At 41.1% G+C, this 15,691-nt stretch overlaps 1 protein-coding gene across 2 annotated transcripts in view; it reads left to right on the top strand.

Moving 5' to 3' along the window:
• The window catches only part of EPS8L1 (EPS8 signaling adaptor L1), a 98,846-nt gene that overhangs the window by 63,541 nt on the left and 19,614 nt on the right, over nt 1-15,691 (top strand). The window contains exons 4-10 of one of the 2 annotated variants that reach the window (XM_073571070.1): nt 4,130-4,188; nt 8,248-8,409; nt 10,550-10,699; nt 10,790-10,872; nt 12,013-12,229; nt 12,715-12,814; nt 12,921-12,970. In XM_073571070.1, the coding sequence (XP_073427171.1) occupies nt 4,130-4,188; nt 8,248-8,409; nt 10,550-10,699; nt 10,790-10,872; nt 12,013-12,229; nt 12,715-12,814; nt 12,921-12,970 (821 nt within the window). The remainder of the gene's footprint in view (nt 1-4,129; nt 4,189-8,247; nt 8,410-10,549; nt 10,700-10,789; nt 10,873-12,012; nt 12,230-12,714; nt 12,815-12,920; nt 12,971-15,691) is intronic. The other variant, XM_073571071.1, reaches the window with a different exon arrangement.

The following is a 15,691-nucleotide window of genomic DNA, read 5'->3' as shown; positions in this document are numbered from 1 at the left end:
ATATATCTCCTGTGGGCAGAGCTACTGAGCATGCTCAGACCAAAAAAACCGGATCCGGCCACCGGATCCGGCTTTCGCCGGATCCGGCGCATTGCGGCGCTCATAGGCTTTCATTGTGTGAAAAAGCCGGACGCGCCGGATCCGGCATGTCCGGCTTTTTCGCCGGAGACAAAAAACGTTACAGTAGACGTTTTTTCCAGACGCCGGATCGCGACACATTGCCGGATCAGGCGAAAACCGGATGAAACGCATGGCGATCCGGCGCAAATGCAAGTCAATGGGGGGGAAACCGGATCCGGCATTGCATTTCGCCGGATCCGGTTTCTGTCAAAAGCGCCGGATCGCGCCTGACGGCGAAAACCTGATGTGTGAAAGAGGCCTAAGAGGACTAAAGGCAGCAATAGCTACAGAAATCAAGCAGCTGGAAGTCATGTCCAGATTATATGTACAGCCAGGAAAATGACCTGGAGACACAGGATGTCTATACACAGCATGATCCGTATATAGCAGAGTGAGGAGTGATATCATGTATACAGACCTGTGGTACAGGTTAAGTATACAGCACAGGAATAGAGCCTTTACACATATACCACATATAGTGAGTAACCTGGTTACACTGGATCTGCACACCCAGCCTCACAGTATGTAACAGAGATGAGGTCACATACAGATCATCAGACTCCATAACTGGGAAGGGGGGGTAATCAGCACACAGCAGGGTCAGTATACAGTGCACTGACATGAAGTGCAGCCTCTCACCATCATACATATACCATCCCCCGACTGCTCCTCTCACCAGTGTCTCTAATACATGTGACTGCCCAGCTCCACCATAGTAATGGCAGACACTGTATGTGTCCCTGCTCTGTCCTATCATACATAAACCCAGAACTGATGAAGACTCTGTATAATACAGCAGTAATGTGGGATATCAGAAATGTCTGCAGGGTGGTCACACAAAAGCTGCCTCTGCAATAAGTGAGGGAACATGGCAGCTACATGAATTCCTGAGGTAATCTTGATCCCAGATATGATGTAGGAGCTGATACTACCCTAGTACACACTAGACAATGTCTGAGGTGAATGCAGAGTAGTATATCAAACATGTCTGCAGGGAGGTCACACGGAAGCTCACAGTCTGTGAGGAAAAATGCAGCATGCACATGAGGGACATGGCAGCTACATGAATTGCTGAGGTAATATTAATCCCATACATAATGTAGGTGCTGATACTACACTGGTACATGATGTCTGAGGGGAATGTACTCCTATTATCTGTAATGTGAGGTGATAACCCCAGTATTATACTCCCTGACACTGCAGACATGCTTCCTCCTGTTCATCCTGTGCATGAAAGAGAGAGAGAGAGACACAGATTTCCTGCTCTATATAAGCCCCCCCCTCCTCACAGTAACCCCCAGGCACAGACATACTGGGCTTCTTACTCTGAAAGCAACATCCCTCGTGCTTAAAAATCTACACCACTATACCAAAAAAGCTGCAGGAGTAAAGGTCCACCCATCCCCAAGTCATGTCCTCCTCCGCCTATGGCTCCAGTGGTTTCTTTCAGCGTTTGCTGCGGATTGGACGCTGCGTACAGCAGCAGCGGCCAGATGTTACAGCATAGTGGGATTTTATGAAATCCCATCTCCACTATGCGTTCACAGATGCAGATGGTAGACCTGAGTAACCGGACTTGCGGAGCGTCTTTACAGTCTATTTATCTTGCGGAGACGCTCGGTCTCCGCAAGAAAAATAACCCAGTCTAATGTATAGGATGCGGTGCTTCTGCATGGTGCAATGAGCACATGCGGAATCACCACGCGTACAAAAGCTGGCAGCGCTTTGGACAGAGCTGCGTCCAAAGCACTGGTGTTACGGACCGTGGAAACATACCCTAAGGCTATGTGCACGCAACGTCTTTTTCAGGTGGTAACCGCCTGACAAACCTGTGGAGAAACACTCACAGAAATACACATGCATTTAAAATGTAAAAAGTGACTTTCTGTGCACCATGTTCAGGCTTTTCAGTGTCTTTTAACCACTTCAGGTAAAAGAAAATAAAATGACAACAGACACAAGATGTTTTGCCTAAGTTTAAAGACATCTTAGGTTAGTTTCACATTAGCGCTTTTGAGCGCAGCGACGGCCCGCGCATGGTCGCCGCTAAGCCCCGCCCCCTGTCGTGCCTCCGCCGGTAGCTCCGCCTACCGGCGCATGACGCTGCATGCGTCCTGCGTCCCCTATCTTTATCACTGGGGGCACAGGCCGTGCGCAGTATGCGTTTGGCGGCGCATGCGTCCTTTTCACGGTGCGCTGAGCGCAACCAAACTGCAGCAGGTTGCGTTTGGCACTGATCGGCGCACCGTGGAAAGGACGCATGCGCCGCCAAACGCATACTGCGCACGGCCTGCGCCCCCAGTGATAAAGATGGGGGACGCAGGACGCATGCAGCGTCATGCGCCGGTAGGCGGAGCTACCGGCGGAGGCGCAGCAGGGTCGGGGCTTAGCGGCGGCCGTGCGCGGGCCGTCACTGCGCTCAAAAGCGCTAATGTGAAACTAGCCTTAGGTTATGTGCACACAGAGTGTATTTGAGTTTTCAGAGTAGAAACTTATGCAGAAAGGCTATGGGAACACAGTGTCAGTTAGATGGTGACTCAGACACCAAGTTTTCCCAGGCAAAGAAGCTTCAGGAAACCGGCGGCGGTAGTTTTCCAAAGGCGGTTTCGCCATCGTTCTTGCATTGCCATCGCTCACTGTGAAGTACAGACTGCGGACAGCTTCCCGGCAGAAGATGCTTGAAGAAGCAGCAGATCACTTCTTCTTTTAAATGCTTGTTTCCAATCCCCAAAGCAATGAACAGAAGATGGATTATGTGCACAGCAATGTTGTTTTGACATTGCTGTGCATTGTTAATTATTTTTAAACTTTATCAACTGAAAAATACACCGTGTGCACAAACCTATACCTAGTTTAGCGATATGGAGGAGGACTTGGGATAGTTTCTGCTCCCAAAAAAACTTTTCAAAACCATTTTTTTATGCACATAACCCTTACTTGCATTATATTTAATAAAATCCCTGCTAATTCTGAGTTAATCAGTCCAGGGGGTGGTCCTAATCAATCACTGATTATCACTGCCCCCTTGACTGCTAAACCGGAATGAGTAGGATTTCTATAAAAAAAGAAGTTTTAACAAATATTCACAAAGAAAACATTTGTCTACATAACATTTCCAAGATGACCGGTTCCCTTTAAGAGAGTATGACTTAATTTGTCAAAACCAATCGGTGTTGATTTAAAGGGCTTTTCTTTGACACAAGCCCATTCTAGATTGTTTTTCTCCAAGTCAACATCTAATCTACTCAGAGCTCCTGCCTTTAATTTTTGTGGAGGAAAAGTTATGTAACCACTGCTGGATCTTGTTGAAATCACTGGGGATAAGTTGGTTGTGGCTTTTTAGAGCCCGAAAAGTGCAATGTTGTATCTGTGGCGCAGAACCTCTTTAAAGGCATATGCACAGTTTTTTGTTGTTTTTTTTTTTAAGCAGTTTTTTTATAGCGAATCTGCGAAAAGAAAAAAAAGGGTAAAAAATCACTCAAATTCTTGAAAGATGTTCTGTTGTAAATTGGTTTGCTGTTCACACATTCAGTTTTTTTTATTTTTTTTTTGTTTGTTTTTTTTCCTGCTTCAGGTGTTAATAAGAAAATCCTACTATAAAAAACAAGGTGCATGTCACTTGTTGAAAGAATTAGAAAAGGCTGTAAAAAAAACTTTCAAAAACTCTTTAAAACCAAGTCAGGAAACTCAATTGGAAAAGAAGAACTCTGCCAAAAACTCCCCAAAAAAGGAGTTTCCTAAAGCGGTTTCCACTAGAAACTAAAAAAAAAAAAATCTTTCTGCAAATAGCCTAAACGCTGCACATTTATAGCTAACTATGGTTTAGTCCATCCCCTGCAACCATATGATGGAGTAACTAGACACAATAGACATATTTTCAATTCCTTTTAAATCTACTTCTTGCTTTTGGCATTAAAATTGTAGCAGTGTTTTTTCCCAAAGAATGCCACTTTTTAATCTTACATTTCTATTTTTAATGTTTTTTTTTTTTTTTACATTTTGTCTACAGAACAAAGGAAGAAATACTCAAATGTCATCATGGCAGATGTGTCACAATACCAAGTGAATGTAAGTGTGCGAGTGAATCGTTGAGGAAGTATGTGCACAATGACAGTTCCCCTTATGCTGCACCATTGTGCTGTCACCAGTCATACGCCTGGGGATGAGATGTCACAACAAAATGACCCACAGACTCCTCTGTTATTAGAGTCTGTCGGCTGAATGTTGCTTCTGACACTGCTGACAAATATCTGACCAGAAAACCAGTTATGAGCTGTAAGCTTAATATTCAGGTTAATTAAAAGGCAAAAAAAAATCCCCTGTATTGGTCATAAATTGTAACAAAAAATTCATGTGCCCCAATTGTTACATGCCCCACCTTCCATGTGACTTTTTAATACTGGTGTCTTCTCAAGTGGTACCAAACTTAGGTAATGGCATAGCGTGGGCGAGGAAGGGGGTTCTCTCAGACACCATAGTCTATGGGGGTGCAAAATTTTGCCTTGGAGCTGCTTATGTGAAGTGCAACATGTGAGATGAGTATGGTTTCGTCTGCTTCGCTCTGTATAGGCAGTAACCAAAACGACAAAGCTTTGTCATCTCGGTTTCTGCCTATGCAGAGTACAGCAGCTGATGTTAAACACATTTCTATGGCTGTGCTCTTCATAAGGTTAGAGTGAAATGAAAAAATCCTGTATTGAATAAAGTGCAGTTCACATGGATCAATGCCATTTTTATTCATTATGAAGGGCTGCTTATATATTTTTACTCTTTCTTTTTTTTTTTTTTTTTTTTTTTTTTTTTTTTTTATAAACATAAGGTTCAGGATTAGCTTGGGGCTTGAGTTGGGCTTCAGTCTTAGGGCGAGGGATTGGGTTAGAGCTAGGGTTAGGGATAAGGCTAGGGTACCAAAGTAATTACATAAAAGGTATAACTTTGTTATTTTTAAAATTTTATCAAAAAGCTGCAGAAGACTGCAATATATTCCTCTCTACAATTCATGGGTTGGGGATAAGGGGCTTAACACTGGACTGATGAAAGGAAGGAACTGAGGGAGTGTTAATAGTTAAGAGGCACATGTACTTCCCCTGAGTGTTGGTGTCCTACTGTGCCCGGGCGTGACTGCTACCTTTATACACCCTATATAGCACTGCCCTAACATAGTGGCCAGTTTTTCTGTCCAATTCTTCTTTTTTCTTCTATAAAATATATATAGTGTAATATTATAATATATTATAATTTAATCTAATATATAATAATTTAATATCATATACATTGTATATTATAATTTAATATGTATATAAATGATATATGTCTATAAAGTTAATATATATATATATATATATATATATATATATATATATATATATATATATACAGGTATATATATTATTATTAATGATAATATATATTTTTTTCCTTTCTTCTGTAAGGAGGGTCCTTCAGTGATCTTATCATAGAAAGTCTTATTTCTTGGACCTCCAGTGATCAGTTTGATCTGAGGTTGAACCAGACAAGGAAGCCATTAATTGTTTCCTAATTTTGTGTTTTCTGCATTTAGTCAGCAATACTACAACTTGTTTTTTTTTGTGTCTATACTGAAGATCTTACATTTTCAAAATCGGACTCCTAAGGAGAAGTGAACTATAAATCTACTCTCTAAACGCTTTTTACTCCATTTTTTTTAATCTGCTCTGACCTCCGCCACATGAAATACACTGCACCCTCGGCCCATCCCGTACACTGCCCACCACCCGTTGTTTTTGCCCAGATAATATTTTCCGCATACATAATTTTACACTGAACTTTCACCATTACATAAACGTTTGGAAGATGTCTCCATGTGTCTGATGTGGGATGGGAGCGTTACGTCAAGGACAACAATAGCCTTAAGGCCGGGCTTTAACTAACCAAGGCTTTTTGCTTTCTTTTTGCCCCACCCGAGTGATATTTTCTTCACATCGGAAATGCAAATATAAAATGAGTAATTGGATGGAGAATAGAAGCGCCAGCAATAGCAAGCAACACGTGAGTGTCTGTCAGTGTGCGATGCCTGGCGCACCCGCTAATGGCTTCATCAGGGCTTAACCATTAATCCCCGGCCGTGCATTATACACCCATTATGCTAATCTGGTTAGATCTAATAGTCGGGATGTACCTTGCTGCACCTATAAATAAAATCTTGATATAAAACCAAAAGTTTAACCTGCGATTAGTCCAGATTTGTAATTTAACAGTCTTATTGGGCCATACAAAGCAGAATATGACTACCAATGTCGATGTTGGATTTAGATGAGATTGTCTCAACTTGGAAAAGTTCCACATATTTGGATCAGGCAGAAAAAATGAGTGCTTTATAGGGCTACAAAGTGCGTAGGTGGGGGTAGCAGGAAAAGTTCTGTATTGCAGCCCTGTGTATCTCTGCTCATCTGATCAGGGTGTCTACAGCCTTGTCTGTAGAAACCTTCTGCTGGTGTCTCGCTGGCCAATATACAGCTCTGGCAAAAATTAAGAGACCACTTCCAAATGTTTAGTTTGTCTGATTTTTCTCTTTATATGTATATTTTTTAAATGTAAATATGTAAATTGTTCTTTTAGTCTACAAACTTCTGACATGTCTCCGAATTTCCAAGCAATAAATTTTGGTTTTTTTCTGAAACGGAGAAAGGGTCCATATTTAAAAAAAAAAAAAGCCCAGTGCTTTCAGACCTCAAATAATGAAAAGAAAACAAGTCCCTAATCATTTAGAAACAACAATACTAATGTTTTAACTCAGGAAGAGTTCAGAAATCAATATTTTGTGGAATAACCATGATTTTTAGTCACAGCTTTCATGCGTCTTGGCATGCTTTCCACCAGTCTTTCACACTGCTTCTGGCGCAAAAATTTAAGCAGTTCTTCTTTTTGTTTGATGGCTTGTGACTATCCATCATCCTCTTGATTACATTCCAGAGGTTTACAATGGGGCTCAGGTCTGGAGAATGGTCTGCCCATGACAGGGTTTTGATGGGAGATATATATTGATCAGTAGGGTGATAAGTGATGGTACGATTGTGGCGCGCTGCAGTAAAGGCCGGAGATAATTGTTCTCACTCTAAAAGCTCTATTGAAGATGTATCAACGTGTTTCAGGCTTATATTACACATACAGAAAGCAGATGATGCATGATGCAGATAACTAAATCCAAAAAGGCAGTGTAAAGTCACATCACACCGATGGCTTTTAGGATACAATTAGTGATGGGCGAACGTACTCAGTGTCTTATCCGAGAATGCTAGGGTGTTATCCTAGTATCTCGGGCGTGCTCGTACATTATGTTTGAGTCCCCATGGCTGCATGATTTGCGGCTGTTAGGGAATGCATAAACACATATGGGAATTCCCTAACAGTTGTGAGGACGCTAACATAATATACAAGCACGCCCAAGATACTCAGATAACACCCGAACATGGTCGGATACAATGTTATGCTAGCACGTTCGCTCATCCCTGTTCTCAAGTCTGATTCCATTTAATACTTTTTTTTTTAGCTATTTTGATAAAAAAAAAACATAATATCTTACAAATAAAAACATCTCCCAACTCTACCATAGACTGGAACATTTGGCTCGGCTAAGTGCTCACTCATTTTATGTATGACTGAGCCTCAAATAGACTCTTATCTCCTGTCCGAATAAAAGGATCGGTGTTTGGAAACCCAACCAGCCAGATCCCTCTCTCCCCCAACATCTTCTGTTGGAGAGAGTAAAGAGGTCCACATACACATTAGTTGGACAATTCTGTATATATCGGCAGGTTCTGTATGGAAGAGCTTAGACGTTTGCTTTATTACTTTTGTACCAACCGGGCACTTTTACGCCTAGATATACTTTTAGATTAATATTGGCTGAGCTCTCCTATTTTGATTGGCTAAACATCTGATTACTTTTCTGCTGTGGCTTGGAAGGGACCTCCAGGGTCATCGGTACCTCCAGAGTCACCATGTTCAACCTCCTGCTCAATGCAGGATTCACTAAACCATCGCAGACAGATGTCTGTCCAACCTCTGTTAAGCATCCATGGATAATCTGTTTTCTTTTAAGTATTAAAATTCTTTCATTATTTGACTGTTTTTTTGGGGGGTTTGCAGCATTTGGTGACATTCACAATCGATGAAGAAGATGATGTCCACACAGTGGAAGATGCAATTCGGAAACTTAACATGATGGATGCCAAAGGCAGAATCTGGATCCAAGAGATGGTGCTCCAAGTCAACAGTTCCAGTGTTAAACTTCTAGATGTGGATTCCAAGGTACCTTTGTTGGTTGTGATAGATGATATTCTCTTTGTGATCTTTCAAACCCCTGACCCCAGCCTTCAGATACTCTTTTCTGCTCCATGTAAATCCCCTTCTCAGGCAGGTGTGGGAAAAAATGCTGCAAAGTAAGAAAGTTTTCAAAAGTAGAAATGTTCAGTGGTTTATTTTTATCAATGAACAAGATGGAAAATGAATAAAAAAGGAGAAATCTAAGTCAAATCAATATTTGGTTTTGCAGGAAATCTGCAGGGAGATAGTTTCAAACATCTTGGAGAACTAACCACAGATCTTCTGTGAATGTCGCTCGTGCCTGTTTGTTAGGAAATCCCCACATGTATTCAGGCTGTCTAGCAGCCGCAAATCATGCAGCTACAGCGACAAACTAAATCTCCGTGCACATCCAATTACTCGGAAATCACGCAAGCATGCTTGGAAAATCTCGAGTAACGAGTATACTTGCTCATCACTAATCGTGACCAAATCCCCAACTCAATTTTTTGAAATGCAGCCCCCAGTTGGGAGGATCCTTCACCATGCTTCACTGCTGTCTGCAGACACTATTATTGTGTTGCTCTCCGATCCTTCAGAGAACAAACTGACTTATGCTACAGACAAATATTTCACATTTTGATTCATCAGTTCAGAGAACCTGCTGTCATGTTTCTGCACCCCAGTTTCTATGTTTTTATGCATTGTTGAGTTGCTTGGCCTTGTTTTCATGTCAAAAGTACATTTTTGGTGACAAATCTTCCATGAAGACCATCTCTGGCCAGACTTCTTTGAACAGTAGATGGATATATTTGGGTTCTACTGGTCGTTGACAGTTGTGAGCTGATGGCACTGCTTGACATCTCCTGATTTTGAAGGAAAGTAAGCATGATTTTTCTTCTGCTGCATTGTTTCCTTAAGTACTGCATCTGCAATCCTAAACATTGCCCATTTCTTAGTGCTTTTTCAAAAGTGTTGGAACAGCAAATAATGACAGCCCAGTCTGCTTTGAAATATTTGCATAGGTAACACCTTTATGATGCAGTACAACTACTTTGTTTGTTCTTGCTGAACTCAGTTTCATATCATATGACCTATGACCTGAAACTGTCTTCCACAACCTCACCGTTGTAGCAGAGTTTGGCTGTTCCTCACCCAGTTGTAACCTTACTACACATCAGTTTCTGTTTTAGTTAGGAATAGTGTTAACCGTATCCCTAAGGGTGCCGTCACACTAAACGATGCCCCAGCGATCCCGACAATGATACGACCTTGTCAGGATCGCTGGTGCCTCGCTACATGATCGCTGGTGAGCTGTCAAACAGGCAGACTCACCAGCGATCAGGACCAGCGAGGACGCTGGTATCCAAGGTAAATATCGGGTAACTAAGCGCGCGCGTCACTTAGTTACCCGCTGTGTACCTTGGATACCAGCTCCCAGCGCGAGCACGCAGGTATCCAAGGTACACAGCGGGTAACTAAGTGACGTGCGCCTTAGTTACCCGATATTTACCTTGGATACCAGCTCCCAGCGTCTGCTTACAGCGCTGGGAGCTTGCTGATTGTTGGTCTCTCGCTGTCACACGCAGCGATGAGCGCTGGCCAGCGGGAGAACAATGATCAAAAAATGGCCCAGGACATTCCTGCACGATCAGCGATACCCGGCGGGGGGGTCCGGTCGCTGATGCTTGTCACACACAGCATATTGCTGGTGAGATCGCTCTTGGTTCACAAAATCAGCGATCTCGCTGTATGTGACGGGGCCTTAAGGTGTTTCAACCTACAAACGAAAATTATGATCATAATCTCCTATTTGGTATAATTGGTCACTCATAAATTGACTATAATCCTACAAAATCCATGACTTTGTTGAAGTAATTGTACCTGGAAGAATTGATGCTGTTTTGAAGGCAAAAGGTCACACCATATATTGATGGGATTTAGCTTTCTCTCTTGTTCATTCACTTTGCATTTTGCTATTTGATAAAAAATTACCACTTACATTTTTTAGGACATTATTACATTGCAGCATTTTGACTCTCGTATGAAACTTTTGCACAGTACTGTGTGTATTTAATGTATATGTCCTTATATAATATACATATATGTAATATGACTTCTGATGATGATTTCTTTGTGCCTACAGGAGGAGTTGGAAGTTTTTCTGATCCCCGCCATCCAACGTTGCAATACTTTTCTCCCAGAAAACAGGCATCGATCTCTGTTGGCGTTAGTTTGCCAGGAGAGATATCAACCCAGAGCTGATGTTCACTTTTTTCAGTGTGATGATATCGGGGTAAGATACTTGGATTATGGACAGTGAGAAATAAACAGGTTACAGTGTAGTTTGTCAGTTTCTCAATAATTTGCTTACTTTTTTTTCTAGGTGGAGTTGATTTGTGAAGATATTAATAGTGCTGTGTCTGATTCCAAAACCGGAGACAACGCCAAGAGACCTGCAGCCCTTCGGTATGACAGCAATGGGTTGTACTGAATCTGTGTAACATTGGGGTGTTTCTCTCTTCTTTTCTTAGCTGTTTGATTAATATGAGGTAGATAATATATTCATCCATTACTGGTCCTAATTTTGGACTGTAGCAGAAGTAAACCTCTTCTGTGCAGGGGCAAACCATTGTGGTCTCCAAAAAATCAACTACTCCCAAGAACAATTTACAACCTTCACCCTCTTTTTCACAAATCTGTCCATCATCTACCTTCTGAAAAATTTGAGAACAAGGGAAGGAAGGAGTCAGGGCCAAATTGTACCTCGCCTGAGCACCAATACCATTTTTTAAAGTAGCAAATCACCATTTACCATCTTGCAAGGATGCACACATCAAGTCTATTGGGGTATATCTGTATATGAGGGTCACAGGCTAGACTGAGAGCGCAGCTAGGGCAGGATCTAGTGAGGCATTTGCCCTTGATGAAACAAGAGGAAAGCAATTCAGCTTACTCTTACTGGATGTTCTTGTAGATTGGAGCACAGGAGACATCTTTGCCCAGAAGCAGTAAAATCAATGCAGAATATAGTCATGATTAGGGTGTGATGCACTTGAAATGCATGGATGTCCAAGATCTGCTACAGAAAAAATATATATCTTTGTACCGTGTTAGCCAATAGATAGAAAAAAGGTAAGATTTGAGAGTCCTCAGTGGTTGATACCTTTTAATGGCTAATTGAAAAGATGGTAACCAATTGCAAGCTTTCGAGACTACTCAGGTCTCTTCATCAGTCATAGAGTAACACAAAAACTGAAGAATCACATATTTATACACAACAGAACACAGGAATAATGTAATAGATAAGTGATGTGAGAACTATCAGTATCAGTAAGTATGGGACGGGGAGAAAACAGTTGTGCCAGTAAATTTTGGAAGAGTTCATAGAGGTTCGTGAACCTGGAGTATCCATTTTCTGCATTGATTTACCTTTGATGCTAGATGCTTGGGGTGGGCAACAAGCTGCTTATCCTTGGCTGGGGTATTTAGATACAAAGTTAGGGCAGCAAAATGAACCTTTAATTTAGGTGAATGAAAGCCTGTGACTAGGACTCTGGCTAGCTGGATAACTTGTATATCATCACTATGTATCTCCCATGTTTTAAGGAACACCCAAGAGAAGATAAGTCAGCAAAGCACAAGTGGCTCCAACTCCTACTTGTCTCAGACGCCATGGAAGCCCCAGGCACACTATGTCACCCCAGCAGAGATCCTGCAGAGGGAATCACAGCGCAGAGCTGGAAAACCCCAAAACTCATCACCGAGCCCTCAAATTATTATCAATCCAGTTCCACAGATGCAGCAGTCAAGCAGTTCTGCCAAGGTATCTGGATTTATACTAACTAGATTTGTCAATTAGGAGATTATCAGGTTTTTTTTTTTTTTTTTTTTTACAAATTGCTTTTGGGTATAAGGGTAAGGTATAAGGGTATAACGTAAACCAATACCTATGCCTGCAACCCCCTCTCTGTTTCAGCCCTGCCTCTCTGTTGTTCCTACCGGTCTCTGCTCACCTTTGCTGCAGCGATCACGTCTCATGTACAGTTCTCGTATATGCAGCATGTGATCGCTGCAGCAAAGTCAGCAGAGACTGGCAGGGACCGCCAGAGTGCTGCTGCTGCTGCCGAGGAATTCAGTGGTGGGTAATGTTTGTTCTATTCTTATTTTATACTATTCCTTGCTATTTGGAAAGTTAAAAAAGAAAATCCTGGCCAACCCATTTTAAGCTGTTTTTATTATTTTATTCTATTTTATATTTTTTGCAATTATTTTAATATTCAATTATTGTTTTTTCATTATTTTATTTAGGATAATCTTTACAGCCAAGTGGTACGACAAGAAAAGGGCTTGCAAATCCCACAGAATCCACAAATGCAACAGAAAAGTAGTCCAGGCGGACAGTCATTTGGTAAGTCATCGCAAATGTCCAGGAAGAACGGACACTAAACCCATGATGGATGAAGGGGTATTGGTTCTGGGTATTAAACTAACTGATATAACGAATGTTTTTACAGTTGATGGGGACACCCAAGACCCTATGGCTGTCAGAGCTGGACGGGAAGTGGTGAGTATCAAAAGTCCAAAATAGGAAAACTGTAACGTGGTCCTGGTCCGAGCTGGAGAAATCTTGATACTTCTCAATGATTTCTAGATCTCTAGTCTCCGTTCTCTTAGAGTGACTGCTGTCTCTTGTATTCTGGTATTTATACTATTAACAGAGGGCAGACCCGGTTTTTAGTACAAGACGTCCTTGATATTGTCTCCACTCCAAACATAACATGAAAGATGCCAAGAGGCTGAGTACAAGTCTCCACCAGGCCTGAGCTGGAGTGTTCTGTCCCGAACTAGCCCGCCCTCCACGTCGGTGGCTGGGTTATATACACTGGGAGAGAACACTAGACCTTCTATGGTTATATTGATGAAGACTTTAATCCCTTTTAAGGGGCATAATAACGACAATTCGAGATGTTACATATATAGCCATTAGGTTATTTTATTAATTAGAAGAACTTAGCGTAATTTCTCCCAGAAATAAATCTTAGAGTAATTGTCGTTTTGTTTTTTGTTTTTTTTCACAAATTAATAATACACATGAAAATAAACTTTGTAATCTATCCTATTAGCGAAACCTGCTTCTTTCTCCACTAGGATTGATCTTTCACTCTTAATTTATGGGTAAAATCTGCATTCAGTGAAGACAGATTTTTCCCATTACTGAGCTAGGTGATGACAGTTGGTGCTCAGTAAGTTCTATGGAGAGCTTGTATCAGAATTTTCTCCCTCTCCATAGAATTTTAAAAGCACCAACTGTCATTTCCTATCTCGGTAATGGGAAAATCTGTGTTCACTGAATGCAGATTTTACCCACAAATTGAGTGATTGATCAGTCCTGGGGGAGAAAGAAGCAAATATCTGATAAGATATAATACAAAGTTGCTTATTTTAATGTGTACTCTTGATTTATGGGGAAAAAAAGGTGCTGGTTACTCAATAAAGGGGTCTTTCACCTGCTATCTCCCTTTTCCGCTCCCAGCACAGTAAGGAGCTTTCCTACATAACGATCCCCTCTTTATTCATGCGATTCTGTAGGGGTGGTTTCTAAAATATATTCCTTACGCAGGTGGAAAATCATCTTGAAATTAACCTGGTCCTTGTCCTCATTTTCACTGGGGAGAAAACTGCACATACAGTACATAGTTTCTTTCTTTTTTTAGAAAGAGCACTGTAAACTTTTTAAAGAGGATATCTAGGCAAATATAGTGACCTATCCTTGGGAAAGGTGATCACAATATTCCATCATGGGGATTCAACCCCCTGCAGCACCACCAATCCGTTTTTATCAGTTTCAATGGCAACTAATTGTACACATTGGACAGAGCTGCACATTCACAGTGTAGATGTTGCAGCCGAGTGCTGCAGATCGGCTGTTATTTTCTAGAATAGGAGCTGATCTGCAAAACGGTTCGGTGGCTGCAGTGGATTGAAACTATTTTTTGGAACATGTACAGCTGATCAGTGGGGTTTCCTGTTTCAGACACCCACCAATCTGATAATGATAACACTGGTCAACAGCATTTTTGGTGCCAAAGATATTTCATCGAATTTAGGGTATTTTTGGGGTGCTGATTCTGAATATGTCATCAGTTTTGCCAGATTGGCTCAAGTTTTTGAGATTTTTGGTATCTTATTTATAGCACTTGTTGGTAAATGCGACGCATCATCTCATTAATTTCTTTGGATTAGTACTTGAACTGAGCAGTTCTCAATATAGTTTTGTGTTAATTAGTGTTCTAAAAGTTTGTTCATAGCTTGATTTTTGCACTAACTTTATGTTGTTGTCTGTTTTCCAGTGAAAAGCATGAACTCATCATGAAGAAGTTGTCTTAACGATCCAGACTCATTCTGTTACATTTGTGGTGAATATACACTGCCAAAACATAGAAGAAACATAACACACTTCGTAAAAAAAGTGTATTTTGCCTATTTTGGGGTTATGCTTGGGGACCAAGACAAGTTTTGGGCACCACACATAGTGTGCAAAGCATGTATCGAATTATTACGAAAATGGAGCAAAGGACAAAGAAAAAGCTTCAAATTTGGTGTTCCAATGGTGTGGAGAGAGCCAAAAAATCATCATGATGACTGTTATTTATGGTAAACACAGGTACAGGCACATCTTCACAATGAGGGACAGGCCTTCTTGCAGATTCCATGTTACTCCCATTTTCGTTTCTTATGCTTATTGAATCCTTGCACTTGCACTGCACAGAAATAACAGTCATCATGATGATTTTTTGGCTCTCTCCACACCATTGGAACACCAAATTTGAAGCTTTTTCTTTGTCCTTTGCTCCATTTTCGTAATAATTCGATACATGCTTTGCACACTATGTGTGGTGCCCAAAACTTGTCTTGGTCCCCAAGCATAACCCCAAAATAGGCAAAATACACTTTTTTTACGAAGTCTGTTATGTTTCTTCTATGTTTTGGCAGTGTATATTCACCACAAATGTAACAGAATGAGTCTGGATCGTTAAGACAACTTCTTCATGATGAGTTCATGCTTTTCACTGGAAAACAGACAACAACATAAAGTTAGTGCAAAAATCAAGCTATGAACAAACTTTTAGAACACTAATTAACACAAAACTATATTGAGAACTGCTCAGTTCAAGTACTAATCCAAAGAAATTAATGAGATGATGCGTCGCATTTACCAACAAGTGCTATAAATAAGATACCAAAAATCTCAAAAACTTGAGCCAATCTGGCAAAACTGATGACA

This window comes from Dendrobates tinctorius, unplaced genomic scaffold, assembly GCF_039654945.1.
Source record: "Dendrobates tinctorius isolate UK_male_01 unplaced genomic scaffold, ASM3965494v1 ptg000028l, whole genome shotgun sequence".
Taxonomy (NCBI): domain Eukaryota; kingdom Metazoa; phylum Chordata; class Amphibia; order Anura; family Dendrobatidae; genus Dendrobates; species Dendrobates tinctorius.
This window is presented reverse-complemented; position numbering and strand designations above follow the sequence as displayed.